Source organism: Hibiscus syriacus, unplaced genomic scaffold (assembly GCF_006381635.1).
Source record: "Hibiscus syriacus cultivar Baekdansim isolate YM2019G1 unplaced genomic scaffold, ASM638163v2 tig00111008_pilon, whole genome shotgun sequence".
Taxonomy (NCBI): Eukaryota; Viridiplantae; Streptophyta; class Magnoliopsida; order Malvales; family Malvaceae; genus Hibiscus; species Hibiscus syriacus.
In genome coordinates, this window is record NW_024062951.1 from 942,725 (window position 1) to 965,666 (window position 22,942).

The window sequence follows — 22,942 nt, forward strand, 5'->3', positions numbered from 1 at the left end:
TAAAATCTGGACTCATCAATCAACAAGTGTCCTCTCAAGTTTTCACTATCTCTAGGCTGAAACGAAATGTAGCTGCCCTAACCGACAGCCAATCCCAGGCCTTTTCTACTATTTTCTCTCCTCCCAAACAACCAAACTTCATCTTCTTTTTCCAAACAACCGGACCCACTCACCAAATCCTTAATCATCCATCCTTTCACTCTCTATAAATAGTTTCAGCTATCCACATTACATAATAACATCGCCAAAGGACTCAAACTACACTATTCCACAGCTCAACGTCACATAATATTATTTCTTATGGGTCTGGGAAAGCTTATTTTAGTTTGCTTGGTCTTGGTCGAGGTGTTGCTGGTCCATGCAATGGCTGATCACGAGTCCGAGGTGAAACCTTTAGAAGTTTATAGGGTTCATGAAAAGAATGAGCCAGGTTGGGTGATTTCGAGAGAAGCAAATGATCGTGAGCCTGCTGAAAGTCCAACCGAGTCGTCTGAAGAGACCAGAGAGGCTGAAGCACCGGAGACCAGACGGCTGGGAAAGCATCGTTCATCGGAAATGTCAGTGGCCGGTGGTGGTGTCATCATCGGTGGAATCTTTTTCATTGCTATTTTCGCATCTGTTTTTGCCTACATCCGAGTTACAAGAAAAAGGGTTGATGCTAAACACTAACGAGCTTTGCATCAACTTTTCTTGTTGTTGACTCTGGGTTTTTTTTATACTTTTTAGCATTCAAATTTTTGTGTCCTCCTTTTGTTTCATAAATCTATAGGCAGCTGAAACAATGGAGGGATTTTGATACATAAGCATTATTTGTAATATTGTGTGAATATCATATTGAAATGGCATCTTTATAGCTTGAAATAATTGCTTTCGCCTACTGGTATATGTCTCTGTCTCTGTTAGAACTAACAACCGTGTTGCCTTTTCTCTTGATTGTAATATTTCTGGGAGCACATTGTGTAGCTTGATTGTACTATACATATATATATATATTACATTATTATGCAGGCAAAATATATTTTGTTTTCTTCCGTTTCAACAGCGAAGTATATTGAATTGTAACTAACGATGGACTCAAGGAACGAATCGGATATGGACCGTAACAATTTAAAATTCTTATATATTTTGAATTTTTTATTAAAAATTTATTTTTACTTCTTAAAATTTTATAAATTAATATCTCCTTAAAATTATAGAAATCCGCTTCGTAATACATGTATCTGTCTCTCTGATAGTAACTCTTTCGTTTAACATTAATTAGTTTTAAATTTTGCGAAAAAAAAAGAAAGTTTAATTGAGACGCGAATTTGCTGGTTAGACGATGCAATAAAAGCAGGCAGCTACCTTTGGTTGTTGGCCACGGCGCGTCCCTAAATAAATAGGTCAAGCAGCAGAAATTATGAAGGAATGATTTGCAAATAAGCTTAAGGGTCAAGGCTAGAGTTTGTACCTAAAATCCCCATTTACTTTTGAGATAATTTTCTTATTTGATGGCTTCCCTAAAACTCGAACTCAATACTTATTTTAATATTTTAAGATGATTTTAAGATAATATTTGTTTAGAATTTTTTAAACTATTACAATGCACACACTTTTTAAGATAATTACTTAAACATGAATCATTTAATTATTCTATAATATTTTATTTTACTACTTAAGTGACAACTATTAAATTAATTTTTTTTATACATTCATTATTATTATTCACAGTTAATAATCATGGTAAAAATGTACGAACTAAACGTCTTTAATGGTTAAGGAATTATTATTATTCCTTAAAGTCTCGAGATCAAATACTATGTATATAGAGTATGAGCGTTAAATTGAATAATCATGGTAAAGGTAATATGTGTGAATAATGAGCCCCACACTTGGAACAAACTTTAGATGAACTATTTCTGAAGAAAGGAAAACTTTAGATGAGCTATATTGTTAGGAATGGTGTGAATAAAATTCACAAGCGCAAGCGGAAGTCATACGAATTAAATCTTTGGGATTATTTAGGTCCTAAATTGCTTAAGCCCAAGCTCGAATGTACATATATGATATGATTGTGTTATGGTTTCACAACCAGATGTCTTTCTTGAAGGGTCATTAACAATTCACGGAGTTGTTGGTCCATTTACCTATAAGTTGATAAGCCCCCATAAGGAGAAGATAAAAGAAATTTCAAATCAAATTTCAATTTATATATAACATTACTGGGGAAGTCTATTAAGAGAAATTTGAATAACAGAGAGAACGTCTTTAAAAAGAACCTCAAATATATAACATCATTCGGAAAGTCACATTATAGAATCTCAAATATATAACATCTCTCATGAAGCCACAACTAGTTAACATGACATCTGACATATCTACTAGAGCCAAATCTACTATTACCTAAACGTATCCACTTTGCCTGCGGGTAACCGTTAAGATCCTATGTCTGACGCACAAATTAAGGGCCATTATAAAACCTTTCCACCAAGTATGAGAGATAGGATGCTACTTGAATGAAAACCCTCACTTTATCTTATTTCTCTACCTTCTCATGGAGACAGAGAATATCAACATCGACCAATTCCTCGCTAGTTGCTACTCTTTATCAAAATCAGAAAGGATGAACCGCCTGCAGTCCTTATAACCCATTTGGTCCTATTAATAAATGGAGTGGAGAGCGTAAAACAACTCCTATAAAAAATAATCAGTCAAAATGATCCCTTAGAGGCCAAATAGCCAATATCACCATCAATCTTATCCTAAAATCTTTCTTTACCTATTTGATTATTTCTGGTTGACGTATATAGATTCGATTTGCAAATCTTGCATAAGCGGGATGAAGATTTCGCAGAGAATGTGACATGAAGTGTTACACACTCTGCGTAGTCAGACCACCTTTATCACAAGTACTGAAAAACTGACGTAATACCATCGACCCCAAAACCCACTGAGCTTGCCGATTAAGAAGCGACATATGGTGTTATCGTGAACACTTATCACAACAGCGCCAAAAACCACGTTGATAAAGGGTCAGAAAAGTGGATGGTAGAACTCCTAAGGCATACAAGGAGTCCCACTTGATGATTGTAGAAAAAGCGATCCAAAATGCCTCTTCCTTAACTGTCCCTCCCATAAAGAGCCTCATTAAACTGCACAAGCAACTCTATGACTAATCATTGTAGAAGTTGCCTCCTCAATAGCCCTAGAGATAGCTTCAAAAAGTAAGAGAATCGCATACTGAAAAACGATGCCGATCATAAGACGGAAGGAAAAGCTTCTCAATCACTCCTTTGATAAACAAACTAGGTAATCCACAAATGTAACATTAATAAGCTTCGTATGGTCAGTAGAAACGAGAGTAGTCTCCCTAATAGTGTTACCGACTTGGAACTAGTTTAGACAAGCCTACTAGTTAAATCTACGTCTTTGCCTATAGATTTAGATAATGCTTAGACTAAATCTTAGTTACTTCTCAAACAAAGCTAGGAAAAAACTTCATTCTAGTGTATTGTGTAGCACTCAAATACTTTTAGTACATACAAAAGACCGAAGTTCTTCTTCCACCAATTTGAATACTACAACCCCACAGACTTTGCTAGTAATAGGATTGAGTGCCTTATATCCTGAGTCATGATGTCATGGTGTTGAGATGCCTTCATTGTGTTGCCATAGTGAAGATGTCTTCTCTTTGGTCAAATGAGTTACCTCCGCATTAATCGACCATACGAGCTCAGATTTCTCTATTATCCAGGGAAAATAAAGATGCCTACACCCTTAGGCATCGTTGAGTTGCCTCTATCGGGAGTTCAGAATCCTCTACCCTTCAATACTATTGAGTTGCCTTTCTCGGGAGTCAAGATGTCTCCAACAAAAGCTTGTGGCTTATGAAAACTACCCAAGGGGATGGAGAGCCTCCACTCTAGCAATAGGAGTGATTCCACTATACCTCAACGAACATCGAGATATAATTTGCCTTAACGAGATATATTCCAACTCTTTTCTTCTACCAAGGAAAAGGTATTCCAGTCATACCTGTAGAATTTTAAAGCATAAAGTTGCCTCCACTATACTTGTTATGTGTTGCCGCATACTAAGTTTACCCATCTAAATCAACCGAGAGCATGGAGATGCCTTTGCTCCTTTATAAATCTTCTGAACACTAGTCGACAAAGTTGGAACGTCTTTATACTAGTATTCTATTATTCTATAATAAGGTATTGTTGTAATAAATAACTATAAATAAATAAATAAATAAATATATATATATATTGATTAATTTAAGGTGATTACAATTGATAATATCTGTTCTAGAAACTCTTATTATATTTATATATATAATTTTAATTGATAGTATCTTTAAGAGATATGGTCTTCACAGATTGTTTGAAGAAAATCAAGGAAGTTTTGGCAAATTGGTTTTTCTGGCTTGATTTGGTTGTGCAGAAACAAGATCAGATTCGGCGTTTCATCTTTCACAGTGGAACGAATTTACAATATGGTTTTATTGCAGATTCGGGTTTGGGTGAATTTATTATGGCCATCGTTGGTCCACATGTTCCTGATTTCGTGCGCTGCCCGGATTCCCTAATTTTTTTAGCATGATTATTGGTGAGTGTTCTGCCCTTGCGATGTTGTTTCCAGTACACTTTGAAAGGATTATGCTCCTTGGTTAATTTTTGCTAAGGTTGAGTTTCGGTGTGTTCTTCAGTTTGCTTCTTGGTTGCTCTTTATGTAATCTCTTCAGGGGCAGTCCATAGCTATTATGTTAGTAAGTTATGTGCTGTTCTAGCATTTAAGGTTCGAATTGTTTCTGATGTAATTGTGACTATTGTCTTTTGCTATTCTCTATTTTAAGGTATACTCTTTTTCCTCCACATAGGTTTAGGGAGGTTTTTTAATGAGGTCATTGGAATTGTGTACTTTGTTATATTTTTAATACAAAATATCCTATTTCAAAAAACATATATGATGTATTAAAAATCTTATTATATTTCTGATTGATATTAATTCTTAAGATTGATTTAGTCTCTCTCTTCTTCTAATAAGAAAAGTTATACTAGAGGCTCAACCTTAAACATGATCGAAATTCACTTTTATAGCTTAATTGAAATAAAACTAAATTGATTGCACTCATTAGATTAGACTTGATTGAGCTCATCCACCTAATGAGAGAAAAAGCTGAACTGAATTTGAAATGAAATTTCAATTTTTATTAAAAATATGAATATGTATTATTTTTTTATTAAATTTAGAAATTATTATAAACAAATATTAAGATATCGAAATTTGATTCATTTAATAATTCCAGTTTGATTTGATGACTTAGTCGAACTCAGACAGATGGACGATTCAAGAGTATAATAAATAGTAGCTTGAAATGTACATTTCTCGCATTTTTTTCATCGAGCAATTTGTGCCTAGCATACGCCACCATCTAGGAAACTAATAGTATTAGATTGACCTATGCCATGTAGAAGATAATAACTCTATACAGGAGGAAGAAACAGAGTTGAAACAGAGTATATTTATGTGTTTTAACATTCAAAAGCCATTTCAATTGAGAAATATCGACTCACTTGCGTTCAAGGACGAATGCATGATTTTATGGTAGGGACAAACAGATCATCAAAAGAAATAAGGGACGACTATCCTAACCCATCTCCTGTCGGTCCATCCTTGCTTGTACGGTGTACGAAAATATAGAGGTGGAAAAAATGTATTGTGATATTATTTTGATTGCAAAAGCAAAGTATTATTTGACAAGAAAAGAGAAGATCAATATACTCCTTTACAAAATATTGATGTATTGTATTAACCTATTGTAATCTATGTATAAAATAATGTTAGAACCCAGCAGTTTTGAGGTCATCTTCAAGTATTTCTTGGAGCAATAAGTAGGACTCTTCCATCAATCCAGGGCTCAATCTGAACATCAACACACAAAATTCCATTTCATTGAGAGCCCCATCGCCATCCAGATCACCTTCCCTCACCATGCTGGCAAGCTCATCGTCTCTCAAATCTTGCAAGCCCAGCATTGCGGCGTTGCTCTTCAAGCTCGTCGAGGTGATCACCCCTTTGTCCTTGTCCATCAACAGCTCGAACCCATTGCACAACTCCCTCATCAGCCCGTCTCCTCCTAGCTTATCCGCCATCGCCGGCAATAAGTCCTCGAAATATGGAGTTGTTTTACTAGTCCCTGCCATTGATCCTTGCTAATGAGTACTATAGATGATCAAAGAAACCAAGTTTGTATGTTTTTTTTACATGCATTGGGGTTATTATATACAAGGGGGACGATAGAGCAGGTAAGTAAGGAGGGTTTTTTTCTTGGAAAGAGGATGGATTACGTTTTCCTTATGTATGACAGCAAAGGAACACGAATCTTTATTAAGGTCGGCTGATTGTTGCGGAGCTGAGGAAAAAAAACTGTGTTTCGTGGAAGCTGTTGTTCCTGCTATTTTCATTGTTTTTAATTGTTGCCCTTTTGACTTAGACTCGTGATACAGTGTAACTCATTTTTGAAATAAATGATAAGGATTTGTTAATAACACGCCATTTCTTTAATTCAAATAGAACATGAGGCTAACGTTGCTGAATGAGGAAACTTTGTGCATAGCTTTAATTGGCTTTGCAGCTGTTCACATATAACTATTCTATTTGTAGGATGTATGAATAAATTTAGGAGTCGGTGGCTTCCGTGACAAAATATGGTCTTGTGTGAAATGCCATGGTAATTTCCTAATCTAAGGCTTAGAGTTAAGTATTGTATCAACGTGGATTGCCATAAGATTTTATATTAAGGAACATACTTATAAAATTGTTGGAGTTAGAGGAATACATTTTTAAAATTTTAGGAATAGAATAAATTATTAATAAAAAATATAAAGAAAATATTTAAAATATATGATAGTTTCAATTTTTTAGGAAGAATATTATTCCTATCCATTCCCTTTAAGTCTATCCCGTATTTTCGATATCTTTTTTAATAAAATTTGTGATAGTTTTATATAATGAATATTAAAATTATACATAAATCTTATTAAATAAATAATATTATATATGGATTTTATTTTCTTTACAATTGTATATATGAAGATTAAATTTTCATTAAAATTTATAAATCATTAAAATTGTTATTATATATTATTATTTATGTTTAAATATTTTATATACATATATTTATATATCACCAGCAATTAGTTGGTCTAGTGGGATGGGCCACTAGATTCCTTAAGTAAGTTCAGAAGTTCGAATTCTGGCGTTTTCGAATAGAGCAAACTTGATTGGAAGAGTCGTTATTGACTCTGCAGTGCCCGATCTGAATTAGTTGATCAATAGATTGGATATTGGTTATTATAAAAAATAATTATATATCTACATATAATTGAATGAACTTTGTATATATAATTAAATAAAATTATTTTTTTATATAATATTATATATTTAATTAAAATTCATCTGTAATTTGATATTTGTTTCTTATATCAATCAACATTAACGCATCAAAGAATGCATGTGAATATTTTTTTAATAGTCTGGAATAATTATAATGTAGTATTTATTTAGAATCTTTTTGGATCATTGTCAATGTACATATATCCGGCAGACATAGTTATTTAAACTTAAATTTTTTTAAAAAAACAATGTTTTTCTTATCACTAAAATTACTTGATAGATTTTGCATGTGAACATTTGTAGTATTATATAGGTGCAGCAAATCAGCGGTGGATATGAAATGTAAATTCAAAAGAAATATGAAGCTTATGGAGGGTGGTCTGAACAGCTTGTGGCCGAACTTTCCTTTGAGCAACCTTCAAATTTTCTGTCACCAGAAACACGTAAACGTGATTGAGTTAATGCCAAGTTAGATGATTATTGGAAAATGATCATCTTTTGATCCACGTATAATATGGATAAGGACTGTAACAACCCGGAATAAAATTTAGAGAAAAAAAAAAATTTAATTAAGTAATTTGGCAAAATTTGAGGATTAAATCGAAAGTTTTCAAAATTGTAGGCCATTTTAGAAGTTAAAGGAAATTCAGGGACCAAGCCCTGCATTATTCCTTTTAGTGTCGGCAGAAAATTTCATTTAAGCGTATGAATGGTTTTCTGTTTTCAAAACAGAAAACAATTATGAAATTCCTCCTCCCGCACTCTACTTCAAAGCCGATTCCGACGCCGTCCGAATTCCGATCGTTGTTTTGAAACCACCGTTGTGTTCATCATCGAGCGAGGAAAAAACCCTTCAAATTAATTGAAGCGAAACGCGGCCAAACGTCGGGAATTTCCAGTCAAAGTAGCGACGGTTTTGTTAGCTCTATCGCCGAGGAAATCTTAAATTCACCGCTGATCGTTGCTCCGTTTACGACACCTCCCACACCATCGTGTTCCTTGTGCCGTTCCGAGTTCACCGGTGTCAACCTTGTCCGCCGTAGACGGCGGCGCGTGAGGAGGTGGTGCAGTCAAAGATTCGGCCGATTTGAAATCGAGCTCTCCGCCGTTCAAAAATTTGAACCGATCGTTGTAAGTATCTTGAAATCGCTCAAAATAATTTTTAGAAATTTTTCCGGGATTTTTAGGGCCCCGGAGGACGCCTCACGCGCCACACGCGCCGCCGCAGGGCGAGTGGCTGCTGGAAACCGGTTTAACCGGTTTTCAACCGGTTCTGACCGGTTTGACCGGTTTCAACCGGTTCGAACCGATTTGACCGGTCTGAATCGGTTTGACCGGTCTGACCCGACCCGACCGTTGACCCGACCCGACCGTTGACCGTTGACCATTGACTTTCTTTGACCAAAACTTAAAATGGCTTTGACCGAGCATTAAACGACCGTTAATCTTTTCCGAGTATACCTATCCTGATAGTTTTCGACGTGCCGAATCCGTTTCCGTGGTCCGTTTTGTCAAATTCGAATCCGAAGGTCTCCAAATCTACGGTCAAAGTGGTTGACTTTGACTTTGACCAAGAATTTGAATTTTCGAAAAGTCATACTTTATGTTTTTCGACGCCCTGATTCCGATTCCGTAATCCGTTTGGCCAAATTCAGACTCGAAATACCTCAAATTGATAGTCAAACCCTAAAAATGCGTATATACTTAAGAAGTTTAGCTTTGAACAATTAAATAGGATTTGAGACTGATAAATATTATTGTTTGAAGGTACAAGAGACTCTCCGGATCGTTCGACAGCTCGACCCAGCTCTTCTAGATCAGTTAAACCACGTGTGCCAGTATTTACCCGTTCGAAAACTGTAGCAGAGCGTGGTGAAACCAGCAATCAGTAGATTTGTTATTTGAATCTATTGTCGAGGTGTGTTCCCTACTTGTTATTGAACTGTTTTATTGGTTTTAATACGTGGTACACCGAATTCATTGGCTATTGTTTTATGGATGCACCAATTTAATGTGACAATTTATGGAATATGGCTGCTATCTAATTTTTGTTTTGAAATGGTATATGATTACCATGTTTTTGGATTTATGGAGTTTATGTCACGGTGCAATTGAATTTTGGAATTGAAATACGATGGAATAGCTCTGATCAAGCTAACTGGGCCTAATGTGACTCTTGAGGGCCCCAAGATGTTTCATTAGGTCGGCTTTCCTTTGCTGTGTGCTTAGGGTAAGCTATATGGACTTATTGACTTGGGCTTAAGGATACAAGCTTCAGAGCCTATCCTTAAGTCGGCTTTCTTTTTGCTATGTGCATAAATTAAGCTATATGGAAATAATTTTGGGAACTACTGATGGTGTACCAGAAAAGGGTTTAAACTATGATTTTCAAAAAGTTAAACTCTTTTACGAATTTGTGAGATTACTGGAATATGATTTGTACCTATTGTGATTTTATGGAAATGTTGGGACACACTGAGCCTAGCTCACCTTTTGAAAATGTTTTCCCCTTTCAGATACTGTTGGGTAGATACCTTGGTTCGAGCACTTGGAGGATCAACATATCTCTTGAAGTAAATCAGATTGTAATGTTTTTATCTGGCAAGTTTACTTTATTTTGGTGACATGGACCTTATTTTAAAATATCGGATTTTATAATGATAACACTTTTGCTACTACTGCTCGGTTCATTGTGATTTTGAATTTGAAGACATGTTTTAAATTAAATTATTATTTATTTGTACTATATTTACAAGTTGGATTTTGATAGTATAAATTGTTTATAATTTCATGTTTTTATAATGTGATTTTATATTGATGGAATAACGGTTGCGAAAAATGTCTTTAATAATTATAATGTGATCCACTAGACTTAGTCGAAACGCATAGGCCGGGTCTAGGGGGTTACATTTATTGGTATCAGAGCTTTTGGTTTTTAACCCTCGGACTGTGTATGAGTCCACATTGAAAATACGGTTTTGAAATATTTTACAAAACGAGTTACTAAGGCCATGTCACAAAGTTATTAAGATTTTAACTATGTTTGAGACTCCAAGTGCTTATCTAACCCTAAGTTTTATCTTCTGTAGTAAACTTGAGATCCATCAAAATGAGTGCTAGACGTAGTCGTCGAACTAGCCGTGGATGAGGTCGAGTGGCTAGATTCGCAGATCCGATCGATGAGATACGGGTAGATCCCCCACCTCCGATAGGTGATCATGCTCCTACGACCCCAACGGATCTGCCTCCTGCCGCTGGTATTGGCATTACTACACCGATAATAGGAGCGACCGATATTGAGTTAGAGTCTACCGGAGTTGCTTTGGATGAGAATTTTGGTAGACAATTTCTGCAGTTAATACAGGGAGCAGTCAGAGCTACTGGTGTTGTATCTGAGGTTCCTATTTCACAGACTTTGATTGCCAATGGAGTTAGAACTTTTGGGGGACAGATAGGTGGAGCTCCTACTGAAGCTGAGGATTGGCTCCAGGATACAGAGAGACGCATGGATCAGTTGGGTTTGGACTCAATTAAGAGATATCAGGGTGCTGTGGCGATGTTAGATGGCAATGCCTACACTTGGTGGGAGTCAGTGACCAGTAGTGTTCCTACCGATCGTTTGACCTGGAATTTCTTTAAGGATCGCTTTCGGAGCCGTTTTCTGGGAGAGCGCTACTTAGCTCAGAGACGACAACAGTTTCAAGACCTGGTTCAGGGAGACATGACTGTTTCTGAATATGAGATCGAGTTCCTGAAATTGCTGAAGTATGGATTCAGTATGGTACCTACGGAGAGAGATCGATGTCGTAAATTTGCCCTTGGACTCAGATACGAGCTGCGTAGGCAAGTTGTAACCCATCAGGATGAGATATTTGATGTGCTGGTGGGCAGAGCCAAAGATGCGGAAGAGGTGGAGTTTTTAGCTTCTGGTAGAGAGCGTGTTGATCAAGATCGATCTAAGAAATTTTCAGGCCCGATGGAGTCATCAGCACAGTCCGGAAAGAGGACTCGTACTTCAGCTCCACAGAGAAGCAATACACGTTTCAGGCCTGCAGCATCCTCACCTTTAGCTGTCAGTCGAGGCGGTTCCTCGTCGTATTATAATGGGCCCCTTTGTGAGTATTGTGGTAAACAACACTCAGGAGAGTGTCGTAAGAAGATGGTTCTTTGCTATCAGTGTGGATCTAGTGGTCATTATCGGAGGGATTGTCCTCAGTTAGTTTCGTTTGAGCAGACCACTACCCAAACTCCTGTGCGTTCGCAGACTACAGTACAGACCCCAATTAGAGATCGTAGTCAAGGAAAGACTCGAGGATCATCGTCCAGGACAGACAGTAGAGCCCGACCTCAGCAAAATAGAGGGCCAACAGCTTCTGAGGCTAGACAGCCAGCTTTGGTTTATGCAACTAGACGTCGTGATGACAGAGATGAGCCTGAGGTTATTGCAGGTACATTTACTATTTATTCTATCCCATACTTTGCATTACTGGACAATGGCTCCACTCACTTCTATGTATCGAGCTCAGTATCTCGAAACTTTCAGATTCCGATAGAGAATACTGAAAATACTGTTACAGTTACGAGTCCAGTAGGACAAGCAGTATTAGTGAATAAAGTATTTCGGCGTTGCCCTCTCGAGGTTCAGGGAGAAATTTTTCTCGCTGATCTTATGGAGCTTCCTCTAGAGGAGTTTGATCTAATTCTTGGAATGGATTGGTTGAATAAACACAAGGTAAAGCTGGATTGCGAATACAAGCGGGCTACTCTGAAGACTTCAGATGGTCGGACTGTTGTGATAATTGGGGAACGGCGTGGCTATCTCTCCAATATAGTTTCAGCGATGGAAATTGATCGTATGATCCGAAAGGGATATGAGACCTTCATTGCTTGTATTTTGAACACCAAAGGTGCATTGTCCACGATCGAGGAGATTCGTACAGTTAGCGAGTTTCCTGATGTTTTTCCGGAGGAGTTGCCTGGGTTACCTCCTGATAGAGAGGTAGAGTTCGAGATTGAGACTTATCCAGGATCTTCACCTATTTCTATGGCACCTTATCGTATGGCTCCAAAGGAACTTAAGGAGTTGAAAGTCCAATTGCAAGAATTATTCGATCGAGGATTTATCCGACATAGTACTTCACCATGGGGAGCTCCAGTTCTATTCGTGAAAAAGAAGGATGGGTCGCTAAGATTATGTATTGACTATCGGAAATTGAACAAGATGACGGTCAAGAATAAATACCCATTACCCAGGATAGATGACTTATTTGATCAATTGCGAGGAGCTACTGTATTCTCTAAGATTGATCTTCGTTCGGGGTATTATCAATTGAAAGTTAAAGGATCTGATGTTGCAAAAACGGCCATTCGCACTAGATATGGTCATTATGAATTTTTAGTGATGCCTTTTGGTTTGACGAACGCTCCTGCAGCTTTTATGGATTTGATGAATCGGGTGTTCCGACCATATTTGGATCAATTTGTGGTGGTCTTCATTGACGATATTCTGATCTATTCTCGTACGGAGGCAGAGCATGACGAGCATTTGAAGATCGTTCTGCGGACTTTGAGAGAGCATCGTCTATATGCCAAACTAAGCAAGTGTGAGTTTTGGCTTCAAGAAGTGTCATTTCTGGGGCATATTATTTCTGCGCGAGGTGTTCAGGTTGATCCCAGCAAGATAGAGGCTATTATGAATTGGAAACGACCTAAGAACATATCTGAAATCCGCAGTTTCTTGGGCTTGGCTGGTTATTATCGACGTTTTGTTGAGGGCTTTTCGATCATTGCTTCTCCTTTGACAAAGTTGTTAAGGAAGAATGTGTCGTTTGACTGGGGTGAGGCACAACAGGAGAGCTTTGAGAAATTAAAGGCGGTTTTGACTCAAGCACCGGTGTTGATTCAACCACAGTCCGGGAAGGATTTTACAGTGTATAGTGATGCTTCACATTCAGGACTTGGTTGTGTTTTAATGTAGGAAAGTAAGGTGGTGGCTTATGCATCCCGTCAGCTGCGACCGCATGAGTGTAATTATCCTACTCACGATTTAGAGTTGGCAGCAGTAATTTTTGCCTTGAAGATATGGAGACACTATCTTTATGGAGAGAAGTGTTACATTTTCACAGATCATAAGAGCTTAAAGTATCTTCTGACCCAGAAGGAACTTAATTTGAGACAGCGTCGCTGGTTAGAGCTTCTAAAGGATTATGATTGCGTGATTGATTACCACCCTGGTAAAGCTAACATTGTAGCAGATGCTTTGAGTCGAAAGACGGTATCGGAGTTGAGGTCTTTAATGGCCAAGATGAATTTATATGACGATGGCACTTTGTTAGCAGAATTGCAAGTTAAGCCGACCTTGGTTGATGAGATCAAAGCTAAGCAGCCCCTTGATAGCTCCTTGCTTTCCATCTTTGAGCAAGTAGAGTAGGGGACAAACACAGATTACGCAATTGATCAGGATGAAGTTTTATGCTTTAAAGGTAGATATTGTGTGCCTGATGACGCTGAATTGAGGCAGACTATCCTTACTGAGGCTCACAGTAGTCCATATGCTATGCACCCCGGAGGAGATAAGATGTACCGGAATTTGAGAGAGAGGTATTATTGGACTGGTATGAAGAAAGACATATCTGACTTTGTGGCTAGGTGTTTGACTTGTCAGCAAGTTAAGGCAGAACATCAACATCCATCAGGTTTGTTACAGCCTATCAAGATTCCTGAATGGAAATGGGAGCGTATTACTATGGATTTTGTTACTGGCTTGCCTATGACTCCTTTGAAAAAATTCAGTTTGGGTGATTGTTGACAGACTTACAAAGTCAGCTCACTTCATTCCTGTGCGAGTAAATTATACTTTGGATAAGCTGGCAAGATTGTATATTTCAGAGATTGTCAGATTGCATGGTATTCCATTGTCTATTATTTCTGATCGAGATCCGAGATTTACTTCGAGATTTTGGAAGGCGTTACATACGGCTTTGGGAACAAGATTGGATTATAGTACATCCTTTCATCCACAAACTGATGGTCAATCTGAGAGAGTAATTCAGATTCTGGAGGATATGTTGCGGGGTTGCGTAATCGATTTTCATGGTAGTTGGGAGAACTTTTTGCCGTTGGCTGAATTTGCTTACAATAACAGTTATCAGACCAGTATTCGTATGGCACCCTATGAAGCACTCTATGGGCGTAAATGTCGCACTCCGATCTGTTGGACTGAGTTGCGTGATAGGAAAACGTTGGGACCTGAGTTAGTGCGAGAGATGGAGGACACAGTCAGATTAATCCGTGACCGTCTGAAAGAGGCATTTGATAGGCAGAAATCTTATGCAGATCAAAGAAGGAAGGATATACAGTTTGAAGTGGGAGATCGGGTCTTTTTGAAAGTTTCACCCTGGAAGAAAGTATTGAGATTCGGGCGTAAGGGTAAATTAAGTCCAAGATTTATTGGACCATTTCGTATCTTGAAGAGGGTAGGACCTGTAGCATATCAGCTTGAGTTGCCTTCTGAGTTAAGTCGTATTCATGATGTTTTTCATGTATCAATGTTGAGGAGATACCGTCCAGATCCAGGTCACATTATTCAGGTTGAAGAAGTAGAGCTAAGACCTGATTTGTCATATGAGGAGGAGCCCATTCAGATTTTAGAAAGAGATGAAAGAGTTCTTCGGAATAGGCGAATTCCAATGGTCAAAGTTCAGTGGAGTAATCGAGGCCCCTCAGAAGCTACTTGGGAGACATTGGAGTCAATGGAGGCTCAGTTTCCTCAACTATTCTCATAAGGTAAATTTCGAGGACGAAATTTCTTGTAGAGGGGGAGAATTGTAACAACCCGGAATAAAATTTAGAGAAAAAAAAATTTAATTAAGTAATTTGGCAAAATTTGAGGATTAAATCGAAAGTTTTCAAAATTGTAGGCCATTTTAGAAGTTAAAGGAAATTCAGGGACCAAGCCCTGCATTACTCCTTTTAGTGTCGACAAAAAATTTCATTTAAGCGTATGAATGGTTTTCTGTTTTCAAAACAGAAAACAATTATGAAATTCCTCCTCCCGCACTCTACTTCAAAGCCGATTCCGACGCCGTCCGAATTCCGATCGTTGTTTTGAAACCACCGTTGTGTTCATCATCGAGCGAGGAACAAACCCTTCAAATTAATTGAAGCGAAACGCGGCCAAACGTCGGGAATTTCCAGTCAAAGTAGCGACGGTTTTGTTAGCTCTATCGCCGAGGAAATCTTAAATTCACCGCTGATCGTTGCTCCGTTTACGACACCTCCCGCACCATCGTGTTCCTTGTGCCGTTCCGAGTTCACCGGTGTCAACCTTGTCCGCCGTAGACGGCGGCGCGTGAGGAGGTGGTGCAGTCAAAGATTCGGCCGATTTGAAATCGAGCTCTCCGCCGTTCAAAAATTTGAACCGATCGTTGTAAGTATCTTGAAATCGCTCAAAATAATTTTTAGAAATTTTTCCGGGATTTTTAGGGCCCCGAAGGACGCCTCACGCGCCACACGCGCCGCCGCAGGGCGAGTGGCTGCTGGAAACCGGTTTAACCGGTTTTCAACCGGTTCTGACCGGTTTCAACCGGTTCGAACCGGTTTGACCGGTCTGAATCGGTTTGACCGGTCTGACCCGACCCGACCGTTGACCCGACCCGACCGTTGACCGTTGACCGTTGACCATTGACTTTCTTTGACCAAAACTTAAAATGGCTTTGACCGAGCATTAAACGACCGTTAATCTTTTCCGAGTATACCTATCCTGATAGTTTTCGACGTGCCGAATCCGTTTCCGTGGTCCGTTTTGTCAAATTCGAATCCGAAGGTCTCCAAATCTACGGTCAAAGTGGTTGACTTTGACTTTGACCAAGAATTTGAATTTTCGAAAAGTCATACTTTATGTTTTTCGACGCCCTGATTCCGATTCCGTAATCCGTTTGGCCAAATTCAGACTCGAAATACCTCAAATTGATAGTCAAACCCTAAAAATGTGTATATACTTAAGAAGTTTAGCTTTGAACAATTAAATAGGATTTGAGACTGATAAATATTATTGTTTGAAGGTACAAGAGACTCTCCGGATCGTTCGACAGCTCGACCCAGCTCTTCTAGATCAGTTAAACCACGTGTGCCAGTATTTACCCGTTCGAAAACTGTAGCAGAGCGTGGTGAAACCAGCAATCAGTAGATTTGTTATTTGAATCTATTGTCGAGGTGTGTTCCCTACTTGTTATTGAACTGTTTTATTGGTTTAATACGTGGTACACCGAATTCATTGGCTATTGTTTTATGGATGCACCAATTTAATGTGACAATTTATGGAATATGGCTGCTATCTAATTTTTGTTTTGAAATGGTATATGATTACCATGTTTTTGGATTTATGGAGTTTATGTCACGGTGCAATTGAATTTTGGAATTGAAATACGATGGAATAGCTCTGATCAAGCTAACTGGGCCTAATGTGACTCTTGAGGGCCCCAAGATGTTTCATTAGGTCGGCTTTCCTTTGCTGTGTGCTTAGGGTAAGCTATATGGACTTATTGACTTGGGCTTAAGGATACAAGCTTCAGAGCCTATCCTTAAGTCGGCTTTCTTTTTGCTATGTGCATAAATTAAGCTATATGGAAATAATTTTGGGAACTACTGATGGTGTACCAGAAAAGGGTTTAAACTATGATTTTCAAAAAGTTAAACTCTTTTACGAATTTGTGAGATTACTGGAATATGATTTGTACCTATTGTGATTTTATGGAAATGTTGGGACACACTGAGCCTAGCTCACCTTTTGAAAATGTTTTCCCCTTTCAGATACTGTTGGGTAGATACCTTGGTTCGAGCACTTGGAGGATCAACATATCTCTTGAAGTAAATCAGATTGTAATGTTTTTATCTGGCAAGTTTACTTTATTTTGGTGACATGGACCTTATTTTAAAATATCGGATTTTATAATGATAACACTTTTGCTACTACTGCTCGGTTCATTGTGATTTTGAATTTGAAGACATGTTTTAAATTAAATTATTATTTATTTGTACTATATTTACAAGTTGGATTTTGATAGTATAAATTGTTTATAATTTCATGTTTTTATAATGTGATTTTATATTGATGGAATAACGGTTGCGAAAAATGTCTTTAATAATTATAATGTGATCCACTAGACTTAGTCGAAACGCATAGGCCGGGTCTAGGGGGTTACAAGGACACTATAAATGTATAAACTACAAAGTAAGACAGACCTGAGAAAGTAACATCGTAACTTTTGACTGTGTGAATACATAATGACATTCAAATCTTGGGGAAGTAATTAAACGTTCACATTAGACTAAAAAATATACAATAAAAAGGTTTGCATTAGTTGACACTATGAAAAAATAAAAAATATATATTTGAGTTTCTTTCATATATAGTACAATCAATCATTACAAATACTAATTGGATAATAAATCATTAATAAAAATAAATAAATAATTCAAATAAGATGATAGAACTATCACATATATTATTCCAAAAAGCTAATCCTGTTTTTTTTTTTAAAAAAAATTGGGCCTTAACGAAAAAATTTCAAGCCCATACCCAATTGACCTTATGTTTTATTTGATAGGTTAAGATATGTATATATAACTATAAACTCAAACAATTTTCCATGCATCTGAATCTAGTATATATATATACATATTGAAGAAAAAAAATGAATCTAGTAATTTTGTTTCCCTTTGAACAATGAAAAATATGTGTACAGTATAATGAACTTGTACAATTGAGAAAAAGTTAAATTCTAGCTTTGGTCCCTCCATTATAGCGAAGTTAGAGATTTAGTTGATCCACGTTCCCCTTTAGGCATTGGTAGCGAGAGCTTTCACAACCTATCGACCTTCTTCCATTGAAGAAGTGATTTCAACGTTAATTTCCGCATTAGTAAACGAAGAATCTGTAGCAGAAAAGGGTTTCCTCGTCAAGTACGCCGGCTGTTTCGGAACGGGAAGGCTTAAGTTTTGAGTGCTGAGCATGAGCACAACATCGACCATGGTGGGACGGTCACCGGGATCTTCCTGCACGCATAACATCCCAACATGTACGCACCTCATAAATTCACTTGCATTGCAACATGGCCGTACTCTGTCGTCCATTAAATCCAATGCCTTGTCTTCTTCCCACAATCTCCATCCCTGCAACAAAACCATTAAAAAACCGCAGTACTCAGCAATGGCACGGGGCACGGTCGACATGGAAACTAGTGAAAAAAATGCATCTCTACTTACATAACCAACAAGACTTGGACCATCTCCTTCCACCTGATAAAATCTCGTGTTCTTTTTCCCGCTAATGATCTCTAGCATGACTATACCAAAGCTAAAAACATCGGATTTTACAGAGAAAAGGCCATCTACTGCGTATTCTGGCGCCATATATCCACTGCATGTACAGCACTCGTGATTAATCAGTACAGTACACTTTTTGTATAAATTTCTCGGTTGCTCTGAAGTTTACTCACTATGTTCCAATTACTCGATCTGTGTTTGCTTCGGTTTGTTTTCCTTGGATCATCCTCGCTAGGCCGAAATCGGATATTTTAGGATTCATCTCTGCATCAAGTAATATGTTACTGGTTTTTAGATCCCTGTGAATGATTCTCAACCTTGAATCTTGGTGAAGATAAAGCAGTCCTCTAGCAATTCCCAAAATGATGTTGAAGCGTGTTTCCCAGTCCAGTACTTGGCTTGATGATTCACCTTTAATTGTTCTCATTCAACACCATAAGGTACATCAATCACCCTATATATACACATATATAGCATAACATAGATAGGCTTTTAGTTGTTAATTACCAAATAGCACAGAGTCTAAGCTTTTGTTGGGCATATATTCATAGAGTAGAATCTTTTCCTCTCCTCTAATGCAATATCCCAATAGCCTCACGAGATTCCGATGTTGAAGTTTCGCGATTAACACGACCTCGTTCTTAAATTCCTCCAAGCCTTGTCCCGAAACACTTGAGAGTCTCTTTACGGCGACTACTTCCCCTCTTGGAAATTTACCCTGGCATCATTTCATAGCCTTTGTAAGATAATAGAACTATCAAAGGATATATGAAAAGTACTTATCAAAATTTGGAAATCAATACCATGTAAACCGGCCCAAATCCTCCTTTTCCAAGTTTGTTTTCTTCAGAGAAATTGTTTGTTGCAGCTAGTATGCTTTTGAAATCGAAGAACGGTACATCTATGCCTGTGCCATCTTTTTCCTCGAAATGGCTCAAGTCCATTAACTGTTTAACCCGTCTCTCGGTGTCATACCGATGAAGAGAAGCTTTTGTATGTTTTGCTGAATTCCAAAGAAACATGCATGTTGGTGAGTACAACAACAGTCTCTGTTAAAAGCATCGGTTTCTTGTCGTTAAACGCCTTACCTCGCCTCTTTACCGCCTTTTTTCTCCACATGTATATCAAAACTACAACGCACAAAACGGTCGTCCCAATTGGCAGAGATATTCCAAGGATCAAAGGGAGTCGCCTGCGTCTACTAGAAGACCCTTCGAGCTGTCCAACTTCTGCAAGAAAAGGTTACAGGGTAATGGCTATGCCTATATGTTACATAATTTATGCATCAAATTTAACACTAACCTTGGGTACAGTTCAAAGCTGATCCATCCCAACGAAAGGTGGTATTGCAAAGGCACCGTCTCAGTCCATTTCCTGTTTCATTGCAAGTTGAATGCGGCCAATCCTTGCAGTCTGCCGATGAAGTACAGATTGGCTCTAGTGGTGGCTTCCAACTAATTTCGACTTCAACCGTATCTTCTAGTGAAGAATCAGAAGTTAAGTTGCCAACACTGCCTCTGCAGTTGCCGGTCACATTGAATGGCGAGGATTGATTGAACTGCAAAATTCTGGTTGCTGAAGAATGCATAGCAGAACAATTATCTGCCTCTTTGGCTTTCATTTGGATGACGAATGTTCGTGCATCTGGATTGACTGTAATGACGCTGTAGTTTCCATTAGGTGCCGTGAAACTTAGTTCGTCTGTGTCGTTATTACAGTCGAAACTGAAGTACATTAGATCACCGCATTCTGGTCCAGTGCTTAGGGGATAGGGGATCAAGTTCGTGCCACAAGTCCCACAATTTCTAGTTGTTGCTTCTGAAAAGTAGAATAGACATAGTTAAATCAAGTTTTTACATCATATTGTTACTATTTTCCTTAAGAAATCTTTAGGGTTTTCTTTGAATGCTGCAAATTGCAACATCAGACTAGAGATAAATAACTACAGCTTAGAGTACTTTTCTTGCTCATCTCTGCAAAGTAAAGTACCTATATCCGACAGCGCAACCCTGAGTTTGAGATCATAGCCACCGTCTTGATCCTCCTGAAGATTTTTGAGATCATCTGACCAAATCAAACATGAAATAGTGGAGTCTCTCTGGCCAACAAATGCGTACGCCTGGCACTGGCAATCCTTGAGGCATTCCTCCCTGCAAGTTGTTTCATCATTAACAGTAATTGGTGAGTATGAATCATCCACTTTCATTCTTTTCAAGCTCACAAAGTCATTGCCACATGATGATGAAGAGTTTCTGGTGCAGCCATCCGAAAAATCACCGGCGTTCCATTTTTCCAAGAATTTAGGTTTGAAACCGGGTAAAAATTTGCATGGCAACCAACTTTTGAAATTGCAGGTGCCAAAGTTGCCACAAAAATTGAACATACTACAGTTGTTGTTTGGCTCCCACCATATCAAGTTCCAACTTTTCATGTCTGCATCCAACTCCCAATACTGTAAATGTCCAGTAGAATTCAACACCATTCTTTTATCTTGGTAATCTTGTGTTTTACTCTGGCTGAAATTCCAGAAGTTGACTAATGTAGAAGGCAGTTCATCTGCTCTACCTGATCTCCAGTAAATGGTGCTCTTTTCCATGACAACAGGCCGCGATTGAGGATCTAGTCTGAACGTGAAGTTTCCCGGTGATGGATCATCTTCACTGCGCCATGAAGTTAATAAGATATCGGCATTCATCTTCATACCATAAAGAAATGTATCCGTCGGATGCTCAAAGCTTTGCCAAAGATATATTTTCGAACGATCGAGTAGAATCAAGTTACCGGTATCGCTAAGCTTCACCACCGGCGTCGAACGCTTAACCCCAGGCTGTGCTGACCAGTAAAGGTTCCCTTTGTCATCGGATAACTTCAGTGTGCCATCTGCAACAGATAGAACTCCAGTCTTATCTGGAACTGGATTTTTTCCATTGGCAACCCAAACAAGTATTTTTGGATTAGAGATATACCATATCCCCACATATCTCTTCACGTTGGAGATGCTTGATGGGCTAAAGAACCCCAGTTCAAATCTATTTCCAGCTGAAACAAGAGTTTCCCCATCTGCGAGTCTACTTTTTTCTGTTATATTATCTCTAGCGAAACAGAACTGAGGGGAAGAAAACAGAATCAAAATTGTGTTGATAAATAAGATGGAAGAAACGATGTTAGGTACTGACCAACTTGAAGCTGCTTTCATCTTCTGTGGAACATAATTTTTCTGCAAAGATCGATAACTTTCTTCTTCAGGGATGATTAATTATGTGTGGACTAATACGAGCCAGTAGCTAAAATTCGACATGTTTCCTGGAAAGTCCAATATGTTTACTTCACAGCAACGAGAAAAACAGGGTATTATATTTAAAATAAGGCTTAATTAAAAAATAATTACTCAAATTATGCATCTTCTCACTTTAGGTGCTTAAAGTTTTTTTTATCGAGATGAGTGCTTAATATTTTTAATGTTACATTTTAAGTACATATTTCATCACGGTCATTAAAAAAATCTGTCAACCACTCAAAAATTATTAATTTTTAAAAATTACTCATATAAAATTATATTAAAAAATACAAAATTATTAATTTTAGAAAAAACCATAAATTTCTCAAAAAAAAAAAAGCCTATAAAATATTTAATTCCAAACTCACCGGCAGTCATCGCCACCATTAAACGGAGGGCGAAGGGCTGCCATCGTTTTCGGCAATTTCTATGGATGTCTCCAACAATGCATGTTGACGCCAAACATCAAGATTAAGCTTAGAAATTTGGATATTCGAAAATTAGGGATTTAGAGATTTGAGACGACAATCAAGATGATTGTCGATCATTAGATGGTCGGAAATTGGTGGGTGGCCGTCTGGTAATGATGACGGCTGACAATAATGGGAGTTTGAAATTAGAAATTTGAAGGGTTTAAGTTTTTTTTTAAATAGAGAATTTTTCATTTTTTAATTTGTTTAAAAAAATTTAAGTTTTTATTTAAAGAATATTTATAAAAATAACACATGTCATGTTTTGAGTGGTAGTTAAATTTTTTTAACAATCTGACGGGTGAGACACCTAAAATGATAATGTTCAAAACATTAAACACTTATCTTGGTAAAAAATCTTTAAGCACCTAAAGTAAAAATAAAATATGATTTAAACATATATGTTTTTAATTAAACCTAAAAATAATAATCTTGGACTGATGTTCTTGTTGGCTTCCTGCTAAAGTGAATTATTCCTACCAAAGAAAAC

General features: G+C 37.7%; 2 protein-coding genes across 2 annotated transcripts; both read right to left on the minus strand.

Moving 5' to 3' along the window:
- Nucleotides 1-5,810: 5,810 nt before the first annotated feature.
- LOC120149567 (calcium-binding protein PBP1-like) lies at nucleotides 5,811-6,246 on the minus strand. The gene has a single exon (XM_039162304.1). It carries the CDS (start codon nucleotides 6,186-6,188, stop codon nucleotides 5,826-5,828), a length of 363 nt encoding a protein of 120 aa, XP_039018235.1. The 5' UTR covers nucleotides 6,189-6,246; the 3' UTR covers nucleotides 5,811-5,825.
- An 11,829-nt stretch (nucleotides 6,247-18,075) lies between these two features.
- Nucleotides 18,076-21,901, minus strand: LOC120149720 (G-type lectin S-receptor-like serine/threonine-protein kinase At4g03230). The gene is made up of 8 exons (XM_039162441.1): nucleotides 20,695-21,901; nucleotides 20,008-20,523; nucleotides 19,794-19,934; nucleotides 19,509-19,708; nucleotides 19,213-19,423; nucleotides 18,879-19,116; nucleotides 18,646-18,799; nucleotides 18,076-18,552 (listed from the first exon to the last, which is right to left on the minus strand). Exons 1-8 carry the CDS (start codon nucleotides 21,899-21,901, stop codon nucleotides 18,250-18,252), a joined length of 2,970 nt encoding a protein of 989 aa, XP_039018372.1. The 3' UTR covers nucleotides 18,076-18,249.
- Between the last annotated feature and the right edge of the window lie 1,041 nt (nucleotides 21,902-22,942).